Raw genomic sequence first — 20555 nt, 5'->3', positions numbered from 1 at the left:
GAACTTTTGTTATATGTTCTGCTTTTTTATTTTCAATAAAGTTAAAATCTTTTGTTTTTCCCAAAAATATAAGATAAGTTTTGATCTTTATGGTCTTTTAATGGTGAAAATTTGTATTTTTAATAGGAGGATGTGACTGTAGCAAATGGATGCTAAGGTGATGGATTGGGCTTGAGATATTATATACAGAAATATACTATATATTAGTATGGATGTTGTAGTTTTAAATCTAAAATGTGATTTTAAACACCGTCGATGGTCTGAAAACGCCATTGAAGGCCGATTGACCTTTTGGGTTTTATCGATTTGAAGATGCCGATCTATAAAGAAGAAGAGGTTGGATCTGAAATTTTGAAGAGTTGGCAGCGTTTGATTAAGGAATTTTTTTTATTTTTTTTGGATAGACGAGAAATCACTGAAGGCTAGTGTTGACACTTAATAGATAAGGAATAAGTTATTTTACCCTTCACCTATATATCATGCTTGTCTGTAGCAAGGTTTGAACCCGTGACATGTGCCTAGATCAAGACCCGAGGATGGAAGCAAATTGCAGGAAACCTCCATTGCTTTGATGCATTCATTTATGCGAACTAGATTGCAGCTTGGGTGGAAGGCAGAAAACCAAATAGAGAATAGAAGACACGTACCAGATAGATGTCAACCCACATCATCATCACCTAGCAATATTGAATGAATGGGCATGCAATACCTGATTGTTCCTGCGTCATTAATAATTAGGATTGGTATCACGTCATGTCTAAGGCAATAAGAACAATAAAACAAAGATCCTTTACAACATCTGCGTTCACTGCAGTGATCCTTTAAAAAATGTTTTCTTTGTTAAATTGCAAGTAACTTGACAAATAACCACACTAGGACCTTTGCCGTAGCAGTATAAGGAATTGTTAGCCCAAGACTAGAAAATGGTTTCAACTCTTAAGAAAAAGTTAGGGATGCTATTTAGAATTAGCAACTTGAATTTGCGCATGATTGCTAAGTTTCAAGCTCAAAAACATTAAGCTGATTAGACAACTGTATCATCTTTCATAACATACAAAAGGCATACTAGAATTTTGAACATCTCTCTTATTATGTTAGACAGCACATTATAGCATTAGTATCTCTCGAAAAATTATGGAGACTTAGATTCACAAAAAACACAGCATATTGACTCTTTGATGTAAGCTTGAAAATAAGTAGAGCCATCAATAACTGTTAAAAGCGTACTTACTGCACTCTCACACAACTTAATTGACAAGATATCTCAACATAACAACCAAAGAAACAAAAAAGTACTCTGAATTCTGTGTAGCTGAATATGATATATTATTATACTTATAATGTATGTCTGTACACGATATATAATTCCAAAAAAATGCCTTGAAATTGCATAATAAAGCACAACCGATTTTGAATTCTTAAGAGAGGAACTCATCTGCAACTGTGATATCTACAAGAATATATGCAAGGGGCACACACTCATCGTCCTTTTACAAGAATGTGTAAACCCCGAAGTACGAGTATGCATCTTGTAACGCCCGACTAAGAGTTGCAAGGGCAAACCCTGAAATGATATCAAATTGGCAAAACAAAGTTACAATAAAGCATATGGGCGAAAAAAGCTATTATTAAGATTTGCAATCTCCACATCCATCTCCAAATTAGCATCCATTCTTCAATGGTTATGTCTTATACATGCACTGTATTACATTTTTGGAATTCGTACAGATCCTTCTACATTCAACCTTCAAATGCAACCATGAAGAAGCTCAAGTGAATATCTCTTCATATTGCCAAAAGTAAAAGGTGAACACAACCAAATCAATTGTCTCAACAAAACAGGAGGATAGAGAGACACCGCACACACAAACAGAGAGAGATAGATATGATGAAGAAGAGGACAGGTCTGGAATCAAAACACTGAAAACTGACAATTCAGACACACACACACACACACACACACACACACACACACACATATATATATATATATATATATATATATTACATGCATATACAAGACCAGTGGCGCAGCCACCCTATGCCAAGGGTGGTCAAGCGCACACCCTTCGCCAAAACATTATACTGCGTATATAAGTTAAATACTAAATTTATGTAATTACATATTATACTTTGAACACCCTTGACATAGTTGAGTGAGGCAGTCCAGCGGTTCGGGGTGTTCAAAGTGACGTGTTGTTCACGGGATCAAAGTTGTGTTAAAACTAAACGCAGTCCACCATGTGGTTTATTTTATTCTTTTTCAATCTAAAAATATTCCTAATAAAATGACTCTTAAAACGTAAAATTTGTGTATAAATAAATAACTAATCTTAAGTTTTAACTAAAAGTTACTTCTTAAATCAATTTTATAATTTAAAAGTCAAGCTCTATAAAAATTTCTTCAACAAAAGCTCTCTACAAACTATAAATCCTTTCGACTCTCTTTCCTTTGATTTTATACTTACTTTTATAAGTAAAATTTCTAACGTTGTCTTTTTGTTATTTTAATTTTGATTTATAAAGTTATATTTCTATTTTAAAAAAATTATTGTTTAGCTAAATGTTGCGTAGTTTAATTTAAAAATTTTGGTACACCATTCATTGACAAAAAGAATTATTGTCTTGTTTAAAATTTGAACACCCTTGACGGAATTTCTGGCAACACCACTGTACAATATACATGTGTGCGTTATGTGAGGCTCTGTAGCATCAGTGCCAACACTACTTTACACCTGTCAACGAAATGGCCCTCCATCGACTATACTAACCTATCTCCAAGACTCCAAGTAGCATGAGAGAAACTCATATCATTCCTCGGTAAGCTCTATCGCTTAAGTGATAACATCAACAACTAAGCTAAATGTCTTAGAACCCATTAATGAAGAGGTCTCACTAGCTGACTGACAAAATAGGTACCAAGAAAACAAACAATACATATAAAGAGCAACTGACACTATTTCTTCTCCTTTCAGAAATGAAAGATGAAAGTACTTTAACATTTACACGGATTGTTCAACAACAATAATAATAACGATGCATCAATCCCAACCAAGTTTGGATCGGCTATATGAATGTTCACTTCTCCATTTTAGCTCAACTCATGTCATAATCGTACCAAAATAATTCTATATAAATAATCGTAATAATAATAAGAATACTAGATGTTCTCTAACAAAACTAAAACATATTCCCAACTAGTAGATATCACCTATATAAATCTTTTTCGTCTATTTTGTCCTATCTTTAGCTAAGTCTTCATTAATTCCAAGCATTTGTAGGTCTTTCGAGATAACTTCATCCATGTGATTTTAGATCTACTTTGTCCCCTTTTGACACCTTCACTCATAATAATCTCACACCAACAGATCGGTGCATCTGTAGGTCGACGCAGGACATGGCCAAATCCATCTCACGGGACCTCCCTTTTTACCCTCAATGCGTACTACTTGCACCTTATGACAAATATAGTCATTTTTAATCTCATCTAATCTTGTATGACTGCACATTCATTTTCATATCCATATCTCTGTAATAGTCATCTTTTGGATATGTTGGAATTCTGCGGCCCATCATTTACTACCACATAACATTCTCGCTTTTATAGTTGTTACGTTACATTTCACTTTAGTAGGCATTCTTCCATCACATAACACTCAACAATTCTCCATTTCAACCATCTGATCTAAATTCTATGAGTAGCATGTTCACCTATCATTCTATCCTCTTGAAACGACGATCCTAGATATCTAAATTGCTTATATTTTGGCATTGTAATACCTTCTAGTCTCACCTCAACTTTATGCTTGCTAAACTTGCAGTGCATGTATTCAGTCAACTTCTACTTATCCTAAAACATTTACTCTCTAGAGTGTTTCTCCATAATTCAAGCTTTTGGTTGACGCCCTCGTTGGTTTCATCAATTAACACAGTATCATCAATAAATCACACACACCATGGGGCCTTATATTGTATTGTGTTGGTTAGCCCATCCATAAACAGGGTAAACTTGTAACATCTCAACATTGATCCTTGGCGTAGATCCACTATTATGAAAAACTCCTTTGTATCTCTTACTACTATTCTCACGCTAGCGACGACTCCTTCATACATGTCCTTTATGGCATTTATATATTTAATATGAATTCTTTTCTTTTCCATCACCCACTAAGAACCTTTAGCGGTACTATATCATATACCTTCTTTAGGTCAATGAACACCATATGTAGATCTTTCTTCCTTTTGCGATAAACCTCATCAATCTTCTTAACTAGAATATAGCTTCCATAGTAGATCTACCTAGCATAAATCCAAATTCTCTGCCCTCTAGTCGTGTTCGTAAGTTACGCTCTATTACTCTTTTCCAAAGTTTCAATGTATGAATCGTCAGTTTAATGCCACGATAGTTCAAACAACTTTGAATATCTCTGTTGTTCTTATAAATTGGGATTAGGGTACTCTTCCTCCACTCCTTGGGCATCCTACCACTTCTCAGTATAGGAGTGAACAACTTGGTAAGCCATTCTACTCCAACCTCTCCAAGACACTTCCAAACCTTTACAGGGATATTATATGGACCACAAGTTCTTCTAATCTTCATATTTTCATGGCATCTTTTACCTCTATCGCCTAATTCTCTGAATGTAGCTAAAGTTCCTATGTACACAAATGTGCGGAGGTCTAAAATGTCATTATCTTAGTTAGAGTTGAGAAACAACATACCCCGTACATTCCCACACGTGGCGTCTGGGAGGCCAATTTGTACACAGATACCCCTACCTTGTGCAGGTAGAAAGTTTGTTTCCAAGAGATCCACAGTTCGAGCCTTGGTTAGAGTTGAGAAATTGATCAATATAGCCTCTCCATCTCTCCTTGACCTCATTATCTCCTGTCGGCACTTGTTGAGAATCGCCTTTAATACACTTCACCTAGTTTAAATCCTTATCTTTCTTCCTCCCAGTCGTGCTAGTTGAAAAATTTCTTTCTACCCTTCTCGTGTCCCCTTTTGGTATAAGCCATCTAGAGCTTCCTCTCGGGCTTCACTAATAGCTTAATTAGCTTCCTACCTACCTCTCTTGTATTCTGCAAAGGCTTCTCCTCTTCTGCTTTTGGCAACTTCCTATAAGTAATAACACTATCTTTTAGCTTTATTTACTCCTTGTACCTCCTCATTCCACCACCAGGATTTCGATGGTGGTCCTGGACCTTTAGACACACCTAACTTTACGATCCCTGATGTGTACAAAGACTTGACCAAAAAGAACTTCCATATGTTCCTCACCTAGAGGCAATACATATATCTCATCTTAATCTAGGAATCGAAGCATTGGAGGAGAAGCAGTAGATTGTCCAAATAACAGGAGCATCAGATTCGCATCACGGGAGAAAAGGAATCTACTAGTGGATGATCTACAGCAATTCAGAGACAACATATGCTGGAGCAGGATTGAGATACAGCACAAATAGTAACAAAATAATAAAATGCAGATGAAACACAAGTAGGGAAAGATGGCTATATTCAGAAAACAATAATTCCACAACAAGGTATAAATTGGTTTCTGCTTCTAGAATCTAGAAACATTAAAGAAAAGAGCTGCTATAGACAACATCATTGCTTACTATATGTACATGATGACAATATCTGTCTGCAAAACTGCAGAGCGAGTGTTCTTGGAAACCATCAGTCAAGAAAGGACCCTAAGGAGGAGAAAAAGGAGTATATACGAAAACAGACAGCGAAAAGATTGAACTCGAGAAACTTCAGAGATACCTAAATACAGCAGCAGAACACATCAGATCTGTCATCTCCTTTCCATTTCAATTCATTGAGCCACGACACCTAATAAGTCATCCATATATTAACAAAATAAGCTAAGGCCTTTCCTGATCTTTAACAAGATTGAGTCAAGAAAGCTAACAGAAATAACAGTTTTAAGACATCGCTGGAGAAATAAACGATTTGGAAAAGAATTAGAGAGTATAACAGTTGTGCACTTGAACAAAAACACAACTTGAGCTAAAACGCAACAAATTTATACGATCCAGAGAATTAATATGCAAGTCTTGTCAAAATGTCATCCAGAAAAGGAAAAAACAAATACTCGTCAACTGTCATCTTGTTAAGGAGAATGTGTTTCACCAACAGAACTATCAAACAAAGGATAAAGCTAGCAAAAAAATTCTTTCCCTGTCATATACCTCTTGTTATATATCGCAGAGACAATAAAAACATAGCCAAGAATTTCTTTATCAAAAAAGAAAACCTTAGCTAAGAATTCAATCTTCGACCAAAACATTACCTCTTGGAACCACAGTTGCAGGGGATCTTCTTTTCCTCCAAAGGAAATTTGTAATTGTAAGTAATCTCTTCACCAGCTGCAATATGCCGCTTAGCATATATGAAGATCTTTTTCTGACCCTCAACACTTATAACTTTTGTATAGCAATTCGGCTGCAACATTCATTAAAATCAAACGGATGGCGTCATGTTGAATGGAAAAACCTGCAGTACTTACTTCATGTCGAAGAGTCATATAATTCTAACAGTAAGAACGTTACCTCACAAGAATGGTTTATGAATCTGGCTATACCACCACGTTTTGTTGCATCAACCTGAACAAGAATCAGTCAGTTACTAAGAAATGTCGGCTCAATCTCCATCAAATTCTCATAATATGCAACATAATATGACTATTGTTTCAACATCGGATTAATTAGACTTAACTCCCAGAAAAATAGCATGATTTGGAAGAGTAGTCCTTTAGACTAAGCATTATACCCAGAGTTATCACGGTCACTATAGCCAAGTGTGAATTGCATCCACCATTAAGAAACAAACAACAGCAATTTCAATTACAAGAATCAGCAATCCAAGTATTAATCCCCATGTTTATGAATCTAGTAGCAATTGATTTTCAGATCCAGCTCAACTGAACAGTAATGTGGTTCCAATAAGCAGTTATTACACCATTTAAGACTTGACAATTCAATCTATCAATCAATTATTCAACTATCTGTATCCATTCAGCTCTATACAGGTCTATCTTATTTCAATAACAAACCTAATATGTAGATCAATCTGGTTTGTAGAATGGGAACAAGTCCAATTCCACTACGTAACCTTAATATGCAATTAGCTAGGTGTTAGATTTCTTTAGACCATACTTCAGTATTGGGGTCTAACTTTCGGCTTTTGGGGTAGTGAACTAATAATATCTTCCGTTTGCAACCAGGTGTCTGACTGATAAGCTGCGCATTTAAAGAACATAAGATCCGGAAATAATTACTTGTTGATTTCTTTACTAGTGATCTTGCTAAGTATATGTTTCACACACTACATAAATCTTCCTTATTCAATTCTTTAAGTCACAAAACCATTAAATACCCAAAGGATTCCAATCAATCGGTTAGATAACCAATTTACCCCTAAAAGATTTTGCCCATAGTAGGCCAAGTGCTAATCCCTCTTTCTTCTTAGTTTTGCTTCAGGAATGAAAAGCTCTTAGTGTTATGTATCAAATTTGATTAATACATATCTTTAGGTGTTTGTAATATTTCTACAGGCTTTTTCCGTCTTAAAAAGATAAACTCCAGATCTAAATCTTTTTTCTGCGTATATTTGTGTATTTCCCAATGTAATAACGTCGTATATTGTTGTGCATGTTTTCACATCTTTAGTCTAGCTTACACGCATCTTGACTAATCCGTTGAGTACCTACGACCTCCCACCACCAAAGGTATCAGGTAATTCTACCCACCAATTACTTAGGTAGATGGAAAATTCACCTAGAGTCGCCTTTGCTAGGACTCGGGCATTGATCACTATTGTTGTTACTCCACCTCTCACGGTGTTTCCATTTGCTTTTTCTTTCTCATTCCAGTTAGGTTTCCGGCTTCCATTCGTAGGTGCAACATATGGAAGTACAGATTAAATAAATATGGAAATAAAATCTTAAATTAAAGCTATTAACTTTTTTTCCTTTTTTTATTTTGGACAGATAGCTTTCAACCCTTATTAATTACAGACAGTTGCATTTGTCACCATTAGATTCATCTAAAGCTTCTACCTAGTTTGCTTAACATGAAACAAGAAGGTAAACTAAATAATGGTCTGCAAAATGTTTTAGTTGTGACGGTGAAAAGTCAATATCCTAATAATAGTGATTCATTCTAGTGATAGGTAATTTGCTACAGGAAAAAAAAATTGACACACAAGGGAAGGTGAACGGAGATGTGTACAACAACTACTACTCTATACCTCAATCCCAAACTACTTGAGGCTCGAGGAGAGGTGTGAATCATCTTTTTTTTCACGGAAAAGGGTCAAAAATACCCCTTTATTATGTGCAAAGGATCATATATACCCTTCGTTATACTATTGGTCCACTATAGCCCCTGACATCATAAAATTGGTGCAACAATACCCATCGTCCGTTAAAGCCTCCACCACTCCAACATCATCCCACATGGCCCGACTTTTCGCTGATGTAGATGCCACGTGGCAATGCCACTCCACCACTCCAATCCCGTTTACCCCTCTCGCTACTTGTTCCTTTACCACCACCTTCCCCTTCACCCAAACACCATCACTAACATTACCCAACCACTGTAATCACTACCATCACTTTTAATAACGATGCAAACAAGGTTGAGCAGCTCAGACTTGACGCCAAGGCGCAAAAAGCCATGGCTGAAACCTCCAGAAGAAGATCCCAAACAAAGAGATCATGAAAGCTTGAAAGTGGATGATCTAAATGCGGATTGGGGATTTGATGGAAGCCCAAAATATATCTAAAATTATTATTATTTTGCTATCGAATAACGGAAAAATCCTTTTCTCCATATCAAATAGTAGTATCTGCTTTAGCTGCAAAACTGTAATTGGAAGTAGAAAACCTTAATCCACTTACGTCTCAAAACCTCAAGCCCATAGTTTAGACGGTCAAGAAAGGAACTCCATACCACTAGTGTTTGAACAGATAATGAGTAATTCAACAACCTACTGAAAACAGAGAAAAATCCAAGAATCAGCAATGGCAAACCCATCCTCAATACCGGTTCAATGGTGATTGAGGTGATCTGCTTAGCCTCTGAGAAACTGAAAAGGTCAATCACACGCTTGTGCACCCACAATTCAAACTTGTCCCATGTATTTGAGCCTTCTCCATAGGTTCAGCCTAACTATTTCTAGTGGTACTGTTGAGCCTAATTATTTTTCAAGATCATCTTCGAATACCAGACTTTGTGGAGCTTCAACTGCTGCCGATATGGTTCAAAGGTTGCATCTTTGTGTTTTTAATAAATAATTAAGAGATATTTAAGGTAAATTTAGATAAGTAAAGAAAATTGGAATTCATGTTTAGCTAATTTATTTTCTGAATTTTTTTTGTTATTCATCTTTAAGGGTTTGAGCAACTATGGAAAGGAAGAAGTGGTGGGAGGGGGTAAAATGGGGTTGGGGTGGTGAAGTGGCATTGCCACGTGGCATCTACCTCAGCGAATAGTTAGGCCACGTAGGATGATGTTGAACATGGTGGAGGCTCTAACGGAGAAAGGGTATTTTTGTACCAATTTTATAACGTCCGGACTGTGACGGACCACTAGTATAACGGAGGATATATATGATCTTTTTCACATAGTAAAGGGGTATTTTTAACCATTTTCCGTTTTTTTTTTAATAATTATAGTTTTTTAAACACCAATCCTACTTCTAGTTTGACATGTCATAAATGCTCCTTATTAATAGTCTGTTTGGCCAAGCTTCTAGGAAGCCAAAAGCACTCTTTTGGGGCCAAAGCACTCTCTTGAGATTTAAGGAGTTCAGCCAAAAACAAAAAGTGCTTTCGAGCAGCAGAAGAAGAAAATAATGCCTTTTTGCATTGCTCTATACACTGAGATATTGTCCTGGAAAGACTTCTTAATGAGCTTATTACTACCAGAGTTCGGAACACTATGAAAAAAATAATGCCTTTGTGTGTCTGCCTTCGTGCTTCTATTACACGGTCTTTCGATCAGACAGTACTACCAGAACATTTTAACAGCAATATGTACCAAAATAGATTTGGCATGAGTGAGTTCCATTGCATCAGTGTGATCCCAGAGTAATGACTTTTTTTGGATAGATATAGACAAACAGAGTACAGCTAGAATAGAATTTCTACTTTCCTGTATTAATAAAGTTTCTTTTTCTATCTTAAGTAAAACCATGTGAGAAATCTGTATAATAGTACAAGAAATTGAATTCTCAAAATATTTTCTCACCACATAATCATCGTCCAGTCTGAAAAGGTAACTGCTCCCAATTCCAATCTTCTCATAATAGTGCTCTCGTATGTCGGATACCTGATAAGCTAAAAAAAAAACTGAGTAACAGTTCAAATAATGAGCACTTGAGATTAGTGTTTCAGGCAATCAAACAAAATTATTTGGCCACAAATTAAACAAAGCTAAGACACCAAAATGGATGAAGAAGACTTAGGCAAAAGCAGCATGCTGGAATGTACTTCAGGAAGGGAAATAATGCTCTTACACGCCGACGTATAAGCTCCCCAACATATTCAATGACAAAGTCTTCAGCCTCAATCGGCTCAAGGGCAAGAAGACCCCAGTCATGTATCTTACTTCGTTGGAAGCGTAGGCGCTTCTTCCTCGCCTAACAAAGACAGAGAGATGATATGTAACTTGTATAAAACAAATTACAAAAAACAAATAAATCCAAAAAAAAATTATAACTTAGTGCATTCTCATGTTACCTTCAACTGAGTAGCTTTCAAGAGATCTGCACCATCGGCAGCAGCAAGGAGGTTGCGCAACTTAACCCTATTTGTTCTTGCAGAAATTCCCTTAGCATTCAACACTTGAGAACCATTAGCATCTGAACTGACAGATTGAATATGATCAATAGTAATTCCCCTAACACGAGCCCTTTCAGCAGGAGTTGCCTTCAACGACCATTTATGCCATTCCCAACCAATGATGGAAGATCGAGCACAGCCATCTGATTGTGGACAATGTTTTGCTGTCCGGGATTTACCCTTCTGTTTCTTCTCTACAATAACCTCCTTAGTTGCTGGTTGGCTGCCAGCACCACTTGATACTCTCTGAATTTTTCTTGAACGAGATGCTGACATATTATACTCGAGTTTTCTCTTATTCAACTTTGGTAATTTGGCCACTGCTCAATAGCCCAAAAAAGACTTATTATAGAGGAAATAAACATGGGAGATCATGCAAACAGTGATAACATAAACGAAGGAAAGATAGAGGACAAATTAGATGATACTTAAACACTAACATTGAGGAGTCTTTTTCAGAGAAGCAGTAGGTTGCATTTCAAGTGTGCCCAATTCTCTGTTCACAACCTCAGCTACCCTTCCATTGTCACTGGAGCCTTCAGAGTCAAAAGCAACCTTTAGTTTTTTGCAGCTTGCATTACTTCTCCCCACTGCAAAATTTAGAAGTGTGATAAACATGATCAATAAATATAATGTCCATTCTGGTGACATTTGAGAAAAGTAACTAAGGAAAACTGAAATACCTTTGGAGAAAGATGCAACTTTCTCTGGGATAGTGTTAGAATTAATAACCACTGATGGAGGAACAACTAAAGAAGCATTAGTGAACAACTCTCTGTGACAATCTTTCAGCTCAATTTTCTTCACACTTGAAGTTGCATTGTCACCTTTAGTGCTCTCAGTTGCCTCCTCCAAGAGATCTTGTTTCCTTGACTTGTTAGAAGATCTCTTTTTGAATCCAACATCTCCATCAACTTTCCCAATACCACCAGAATCCTCAGCAACAAAAGTAGACTTCAGTTTCTTGCGGGTTGCATTACTTCTCCCCGCTGCAAAATTTGGTACAGTACACCAAACATGACCAAGAAATATAATGACTTTTGAATAAAGTAACTCAGGAAAACTGAAATACCTCGGGAGACAGATGCAACCTTCTCTGAGATAGTGTTACAATTAATAACCGGTGATGGAGGAACAACTAAAGAAGCATCAGTGAACAACTCTCCGCGACATTCTTTCAGCCGAATTTCCTTAACACTTGAAGCTGCATTGTCACCTTTAGTACTCTCTGTTGCCTCCCCCAAGAGATCTTGTTTCCTTGACTTGTTAGATCTCTTTTTGAAGCCAACGTCTCCATCAACCTTCCCAATATCACCGGAATCCTCAGCAACAAAAGTAGCTTTCAGTTTCTTGCGGGTTGCATTACTTCTCCCCGCTGCAAAATTTGGTACAAGTATGATAAACATGACAAAAAAATATAATGACATTTGAGAAAACTCAGGAAAACTGAAATACCTCTGGAAACAGAGGCAACCTTCTCTGAGATTGTATTGCAATTAATAACCGATGATGGAGGAGCAACTGAAGTGAACAACTCTCTGCGACATTCTTTCAGCCCAATTTCCTTAACACTTGAAGCTGCATTGACACCTTTAGCGCTCTCTGTTGCCTCCCCCAAGAGATCTTGTTTCCTTGACTTGTTAGAAGATCTCTTTTGAAAGCCAACGTCTCTATCAGGAAGAGGCTGCAGTGAAGAACCTGACATTCTTTTGACCATCTTTTTCTTCCGGTAGTATGTGTATTTCCCTGCTACTGTAGGTACCTTAGGAAAACCATCCACGCTTTTGCTCAATGCAACTGGAGAGTTATCACGTTTCTCGTTATACGCTTTGCTTCTTGTAACCTGACAAAGCAGAAGTATCATTCAGCAGACCTTAACTCTTTAAACTGAGGAGAAACTAGCCTCTAAGAGGGTAAAACATTAACTCTGAATTGAGGGAAAAAATTAACTCTTTGAACTGACAGCACTAAGAAGCCCAAAATTTGCACTCACCTCAGAATCCTCTGGTTTACCACGTCTCTTCGCAGAACACCAAGTCGTCAAAAATTTTCTAATTAAGTCATCAAGAAGAAAAAATTTCAACTCTCCCAGTGCTTTCTCGTGTACCTTCTGCCGGCAATTTGACAGGATAGCATACCATACTATCCTCAGAATATGATCATCAGACCTAGCAAGCCGAACTTTAGAAGTTTGCACAGGAACAGCTTCACATTGAGGTGGTTGCAGCTCGTCAGTCATTTTATCTATGGCGGCATTGTCTAAACAAGCAGACTTCTGAAATGCACTTGAAAGACAATAAGATGAAGGAATCATGTATGTATCAATAGAGTTCTGGTGCAATGATTTTTCGGGCAGTGAAGTGTTCTGAATATCTATACATGATAAGTTTTCTGAAACCGAAATGGCATCAGAAGAATCATTTTCACTTGCAACACCAAGACAAATATTCGAGTCCTCAGCAACCTGCAGAATAAAACTGTTCCTTGAGAAGCTGAAATTCACTATATTTGGTAACACATTGGCGTCTCCAATTGTACAGGGGAAAACATTACCAGGTAAAGCATTACTTCAACAAAATCTCTCCACCATCTATCCTCTTCTAGGGGAGAGAGCATAAAGTTTACACAAATTACAGCAAGTTCAGACATTCACCTTGGTTATCATGCCATCTTCAAGAGAATGAACTTTTCCCGTCACCTCTTCATGCAAAAGGCTGGTAAAGTATTCTTCCAATGACATCTTAGCAGACAGGTGGAGTTCTTCCAATACACAATCAAGGATAAGTTGCATACGGTCATTAGCTTCAGAGTCCATTGCATGACTGAATTTAGACAACCCCTTTTCATCATTAAAAGATGAAGAAACTGAAGGCAACTCCACTGTCACTTTCTCTGTCTCAAACCCTGGGGGGGAATCAAGATCACAGTCGAAAGATTCTTGCTCCACTTGCAACTGCAAAGTCATAGGTCTGTCTGTAAGAAAGGAGACGCAAGCACTGCAAAATGACAGGAAAAAACAACAGCATAAAAAACATACGCCTTCAGTAGAAAGCTTTGCGGTGCAATCTTTTGATGACGAAACTGAAGGCAAATTCACTGTCACATTCTTTGTCTCAAACCCTGGGGGGAGATCAAGATCACAGCCGAAAGATTCTTGATCCACTTGCAACTACAAAGTCATAGATCTGTCCGTAAGACAGCAGACACAGGCACTGCAAAATGACAGGAAAGAACAACAGCATAAAAAACATACGCCTTCAGTAGAAAGCTTTGCGGTGCAATCTTTTGATGACGAAACTGAAGGCAAATTCACTGTCACATTCTTTGTCTCAAACCCTGGGGGGAGATCAAGATCACAGCCGAAAGATTCTTGATCCACTTGCAACTACAAAGTCATAGATCTGTCCGTAAGACAGCAGACACAGGCACTGCAAAATGACGGGAAAGAACAACAGCATAAAAAACTTACGACTTCAGTGGAGAGCTTTGCGGTGCAATCTTTTGATGAAAAAACTGAAGGCAAATCCACTGTCACAATCTTCTCCTCAAACCCTGGAGGTAAATCAAGATCACAGCCAAAATATTCTTCGTCCACTTGCAACTACAAAGTCATACGTCTGTCAATAAGACAGGATATATAAGCACTGCAGAATGACAGGAAAAACAACAGCATAAAAAACTTACAACTTCAGTAGAGAGCTTTGTGGTGCAGTTGGTGTACGACTTTGCTAGAATGTTTGATTCAACCATAGGACAAGGAGGTGACCATCGCTTTTTCTTCCTCCACGCAGATGCAAACTCTGAGACATGGTCATAGAAGACAGCATTCCAGATGCTTTGCATGGAAGAGTCGAATAACGTTCTGCAGACAACTGTATAAGATTCACAAAAGTTCTCAAAGCTTCCGACAGATTTTGAACTTCCTGAAGACTGCAAAGAAATTTCAGCAGTAGGAGATTTCTGGTCAAGAAGATTAGGAGCTTTTGTACTGCTCTCAGGAGCAACTAAGGCCTTACTGCCACTAAAACCTGCAGACTGTTCACAGCATAAATGATAAGTAGCACGCAAGATTCTAAATGTCAATTTAATGCTTGAATGTTATTTACCATTCTGGTACTAGGGGAGGACATTTTGACAGACTGATTAGTGACTTTCTTGTGATCTTTCTTTTTAGAGATGCACTCTGAAATTGCATGACTAACAATCTCATCGAGCAGAGTCCTACGAGCTGCTTTCATGATCACCATATGAAGCTGTGAGCATACTTCATGAGAAATCTCAGATACAAAATCTGGTAGAAAGGCAGTCTCATGCCCATTGGAATTAGACATAAGAGCTCCAGGGGTAGCCGTAGTCCAACTGCTTATTAAAGAGTTCAGAGTAAAGGGTCTGAACTTATTATCAGCATGATGTATCTGCAAAAGTAAACATGAAAAAGAAAACACTGAGCACATACCAATTAGGTTCAGTGCCACCTTGCATGAAAAAGTTGGAAAATCTCCAACAATACAGCCAACGAGGGAAAAAAGGTCAAAATCCTCAAATCAACACAAAACCAAGAAAAAGAACTTAATTAGTGCTTCATTACAATAGAATTATTGCCACAGCACTCCGATGGGACCAAAAATTCAAAGAGTCGTGTAAAAAAATAAAATACTCAAAAAAGTTCAAGTAGAGGCACTAACAACAACAGACCCAGTGTAATCCCACATGTGGGGTCTGGGGAGGGTAGTATGTACGCAAACCTTACCCCTACCTTCAAGAAGGCCGAGAGGCTGTTTCCGAAACCTAGGAAAATTAGTTCAGAAACCTTAGAAAAAATTAAAACAACGAGTTAAGAGTAGGATTCTCTTGTGATTACCAATCTATGGATGCAACTGGCCGGAGTCACTTTGATTTTAAAATCATTGGCGATGAGAACCACGAACAGTCTTTTCAGCTGCCTAGAATCCAAACTAGTAGTTGAGCTATATGAGGCTAGAAAAACAAAGGGAAGCAAGTTGAAACTCATGGGAATAATTCATAATGAAAAAATAAAGTTCAACTGATGTGAAGATAAGAAAAGGGGAGACTACTTAACAGAATTTGCGAAGTATCTTTGAGTTTGGTTTGGAGATTGCAACGTGGGGCAAATGATATAAAGTAGAATAGAGAAACAGTTAATAAATAAACCTTTTCAAGTTGTGACAAGAACTTTAACCCGGCAACAAGAGCAAAGAATATAGGAAAGCTATGCCAGATTCAAAATGGCAAAGTTAGAGGATATTAGAAGATGTGCGGGAATAACGTGTGGATAAAATGAGAAGAGACTATGGGTTAAGTAAGGCCAACTGACAGAAGTCAGGAGGAAGAAAGTGACAAAAAGAATAATCGAGATGTAACCTGCCCACACAGAATTAAGATCAAGACACCTTTGAAATATGGCACTAACTATGGTAATAGAACTTTGTCGCAACAGAAATTCTAAGGATTCGCCTTAATAGAAATGAATCCTATTACGTTCCTACTTTCAACATTATCACAAGAAGAGCCTCTTCTCCTGAGTTTTCTATACAAATAATGCATACTTGTCCCTTACTTGACTGTTCAAAAAAGAGGCTACTTCCCCACTTCCCAAGTTTGCTTCTCTAATAAAAATCGCATCACTTATAAAAACAATACTAATATTTAGTTGAAAGAGTTCTCACAGCTTTTGTGCTTCCGCTAAAACACAAGTCATATTGAATTTTGGAAAAGTTAAGTGATCAGTAGCACCACCCATCAAAACTGGGTGCACCATTTACATAGATTCAGTTGTGCATATAGCTTAGAAAATCCAATGGTACATCCAACAAAAAAACAAACATCTTCCAGCAGAATGAGTGGGATAGTAGGAGAAACAGCTGCACCGTGTGCTATAGTGCTAGGTTAAAGACTTACAAAATGCTAAGGAAGATATAAGGCTCACCATCACTGAATCCAGAATGTAACCATAATGATACCATGAATAAAGCTCTATAAGAGAGTGCGGCCCATGTTTCCTCCCATCATGATACTCAAACAGCCAGCACGATTCTTCGTAGTCCTATTTCACACAAAATATTAAGCAAAGGAAAGTCAGAAATAGGGAATCAGAATAGCAGAAAATACAATAAAAGTCTATTTGTCTCATCCAGATTCCATAATTACATTAATAATTATAAGAGAATCACCTCAGAACAACACAAATCCTTAAAGGTAAAAGAGAAAGTACCATAAACATAGAGGGAGCAACTGTTCCCGCAAAGCCAGTGGTCGAGACATGCTGGTTCAAGGAATGAGTTCCATGTTTAGCCTCTGAGTCAGAGTAAGGGGAAGTTGTTGTCAACTCCACTCCATTTCCTCCTAAGTCTTTGGCAACTCCGGAGAATTTATTCATCGGTCCGGACGAAGCCGTTAAATAAGCAAAGCCAGTTGCAACATGGTCAGGAAATTGATTGAAATACTTTAAGGGCACTGCATTTGACATAGTCCCATTTAAGATGGGATAAACCAGAAGTTCTTCAGGCAAGAAACCAGTAGATAGACCCTCATATAATTGTTCTTTGATGTAAGGACCACACATTTGACCCTGTTGATTGACATACATCCATCCGGTTGCAAGTGGAGGTTGAGGGTACACTACACTGATCTTGTCACCTACTGAACTGCCACCGACATCACGAGGCGATGAAACATTCTCAATCTCCCCATTAGACTGGCAACTCATTTCCACACATAATGGTGAACCGAGATTTTTCAAGCAACTGATAATATCACACCAAGCCCGGAAAAACAGAAGAAACAATAAAGTATAAATAGTGTGAAGTGTGCACATAAAATTGAAAAGGGATAATTGCACTTGTGATCATCTGCTACTAGTAAATTATGATTTTAGTCCTTGTTATTTTTTGTAGTGGGAAATGGGGAAGGGGATTACAAGGTTGGTAATTGAACCCTCACCAATAAGGTGAAAGTTCAGATACCAACCAACTGAACTACTAAGATTACCCTAATTTTAGTTCTTGTCATATTTCACTAAGCATTTTTTGTTATGAGTGGTATCTGGGCCAACTTGTGCGTACCTGCTACCTCCCAGCACAGGTACCTAGTAACTCTCTCAACTAAGTCTTAAGTCAGCTGGGAAGAAATCACCTAGTGTCTTTTTTGCCTTCATTGCGATTATAACCTGAGATTCACTAAGCATATGTAACCTTGAATTAATTAAAAAGAGTGATTTGGGTCCCTTTACATAGAAAATATGGTATATATAGACTATTTTTAGAATTATATTACCCTCACATATGGAGTAGCAATACAAAATTAATATAATATGTGTAGTTGAATGGTTTAACAGTTACTAATTCGTTATATTTGCGAAGATTTACAAATAGAAGGATCAAAAGAGCACATTTCCTTTAATTGAAAATTAAATGTGTTCAACCATATATCACAAGGACCAAATTAGAATTTGGCGATAAGTAGGGATAAAAGTGCAAATATACCAATTGAAAATAAAAATTAGACATGGAAAAATCAGGCAATACCCAATAGTGAACTCCATTGTAGACACTACATCAGCAGGATTTTCATCCCCAATAGAACCCTGTGAATCCGAAGGCTTTAATCTCTTTCGAGAGTAGAATGGGGTATGATTCGTCTCCGCTTCACTGGGTTCCACGTGGCATATGATCGAAGACACCATAACTTTGGGGGAATTCGATTGAGGGTTCCAAAGATTTTTTTTTTTTTCCTATTACCTGTTTCAATTTAATTTTTAAACGGAGTTTTCATAATATACAATTCTGATGCGTATGTCGATAAATAGACTAAAAGCGAGTTAGATAAGAAGACCCTACAGAGAAAATCTAGCAGTAGTTATCAGTGATAAGAAGGATAAAGGATGCAACCGCGGCAACCCTACAGAGAAAAACCTAAGGTGCGGAGAAGATGATTTTGTTGTGGGTATTAGTTAGATTGGATATAGAAGCGACCCTTATTTCAGGGAAACAAAGGTTTGGGTGGAAAAAAATTTATCGTGGGGTATTTGGTAAAATTGGTGCGTGTATAAGAGAGGAAGGTATAGGGATGGTATGGAAGCTCGGAATGAGAGAGAGAAGGGCAAGAAGGTGAAGAAGTCGAGGCAAGACTGCAAGAGTAAACAAGAGAAAGCACACTTGTTTGAGGGATTAGTAATAATATCTCACCTTGTGCTTTTACCTCGTATCAATAATAAAAAATAAAAATAAAAACTGTATATTAAAAACAATAAAATTTAGCTATATCCGCATTCAACAAATATTTGCATCAGCCATGAAATACATATTAAAATATATAAGAAGTATTGTTTCTATTGTTAAATTATATAGTATTTACTATGGATATCCACTACTCCAATACTTTTCTTTATTATGTAATTAATAATTCTTATTATTTCTCACTATTATAGTTGTAACTTTCACATCTCCATAATCTCCCCTTATCTTCTCCGTAATCCAAATTATTAATGGCATGTTTAAGGCAATTTTTTTGTAAGCCTATACATAATTATATAAATAGAGACATGAGATATGATATGTAATAGATCTAAATTGTTTACTCGCAAATAGGTACAGTTAAATTTGTTACGTGGTTTATAGATATGTGGATTAAATTGATCCGATAAAATAAAATAATAAAGAGCAAAGCAAGTAAAATAAGGATAACTGAGGAAAAGACAAGCCCGAGCTTCAAATTGATTTCTCCAGAGTCAAGAACAATGCGAAAATCTTAATAACAATAAAATAAAGCTTTATCGATAAGAGAATAGTATCACCCTTTTTTCATACAAATATTTTATGTCCTTCAATGAGTATAAATTTCACTATTTATAGCTAAATTAGATGAGACAGTATCCCCAAATCATGCTCCTCTTTTAAAGTGAGTAAAAACCCATCTTGATAGTTGCATGACGGTTGAAAATAAATGCTATGATTTTCTATAACGGCTGCTCTTTTAATGTTGTCCTTTCCAAATGGTACCTTACTTTCAAATTCTCTTCCCTGGTCTTAATACCTTCGAAACTTGTATAGTACCGGTCACACGCTTATAACTGGTGCTAGCCATTTGCTGACTCATCACTTACATATCTTCGCTACCACGTGTCTATTCGAGAAGCATCCACCTGTAATCTTCAAACTTTGCCCAATACAGATAATCTCTCTACTTTCTGGTGACTCAGCTTGATATGGCCGAAAAGTAGATAAGTCATTCTCTTTTCTTGGCAGAACAGTTCTTGAATGGATTCTAAGACTTAAAAGGACACATATCTCTTTGCAGTTAATGAGCCGAACACGTATAGTCCTGTGATTCGACAAACATTTACGCATGTTAGTAATGATGACTTTTTTCTGAGCCACCTATAAACTTCTTCCTTTCCTCTAATTTCATCTTTCACTTTTGCACACTTCTTCATCGAGAGTTCTTAAAAATTCTCTGCAACTTCCTTCTCCTCAGTGAAACCTTCAAATTCACATATTAATTTCTTTAATCACCATATTTTTTGCTATTTTTGCCCTCCGACTGCACATCTTTTGCTACTAAAGTACACATATTTATTTTGATTTCTTTATATAACGGTATCGGGGTTGTACCAAAAGCGGTCCATCCAAGAAAAGTAAGTCCAAGAAACCTGACATTGGTCCTTCTACAATAAATACAATCATC

At 37.1% G+C, this 20555-nt stretch overlaps 1 protein-coding gene across 5 annotated transcripts; it reads right to left on the bottom strand.

The window, feature by feature from the left end:
- Window positions 1-1305: 1305 nt before the first annotated feature.
- LOC107829830 (histone-lysine N-methyltransferase ATXR7) lies at window positions 1306-19033 on the bottom strand. 5 transcript variants are annotated; one of them, XR_012705215.1, is made up of 22 exons: window positions 18398-19031; window positions 17086-17617; window positions 16801-16917; window positions 14960-15268; window positions 14538-14888; window positions 14323-14454; window positions 14107-14238; window positions 13891-14022; window positions 13507-13806; window positions 12847-13317; window positions 12309-12696; window positions 11926-12228; window positions 11537-11842; window positions 11294-11443; window positions 10752-11173; window positions 10529-10651; window positions 10261-10341; window positions 6559-6612; window positions 6300-6451; window positions 5771-5839; window positions 5620-5697; window positions 1306-1564 (listed from the first exon to the last, which is right to left on the bottom strand). XR_012705215.1 is itself a non-coding variant. In XM_075244520.1 (22 exons), the coding sequence occupies exons 3-21, from the start codon at window positions 17578-17580 to the stop codon at window positions 5818-5820; spliced, it is 4440 nt and encodes a 1479-aa protein (XP_075100621.1). In that variant the 5' UTR covers window positions 17581-17617; window positions 17936-18049; window positions 18398-18531; the 3' UTR covers window positions 1306-1564; window positions 5771-5817. The 5 variants fall into 5 exon arrangements, 4 of the variants coding, with proteins under 4 accessions (XP_075100621.1, XP_075100620.1, XP_075100622.1 ...); XM_075244520.1 differs by lacking the exon at window positions 5620-5697 and adding an exon at window positions 17936-18049 and having other exon boundaries at window positions 18398-18531; XM_075244519.1 differs by lacking the exon at window positions 5620-5697 and having other exon boundaries at window positions 18398-19033.
- Window positions 19034-20555: the final 1522 nt, after the last annotated feature.

The sequence above is a fragment of the Nicotiana tabacum genome, chromosome 22 (genome assembly GCF_000715075.1).
Source record: "Nicotiana tabacum cultivar K326 chromosome 22, ASM71507v2, whole genome shotgun sequence".
Taxonomy (NCBI): Eukaryota; Viridiplantae; Streptophyta; class Magnoliopsida; order Solanales; family Solanaceae; genus Nicotiana; species Nicotiana tabacum.
The sequence above is the reverse complement of the archived record's forward strand: the minus strand, read 5'-3'. Positions and strand labels throughout refer to the sequence as shown.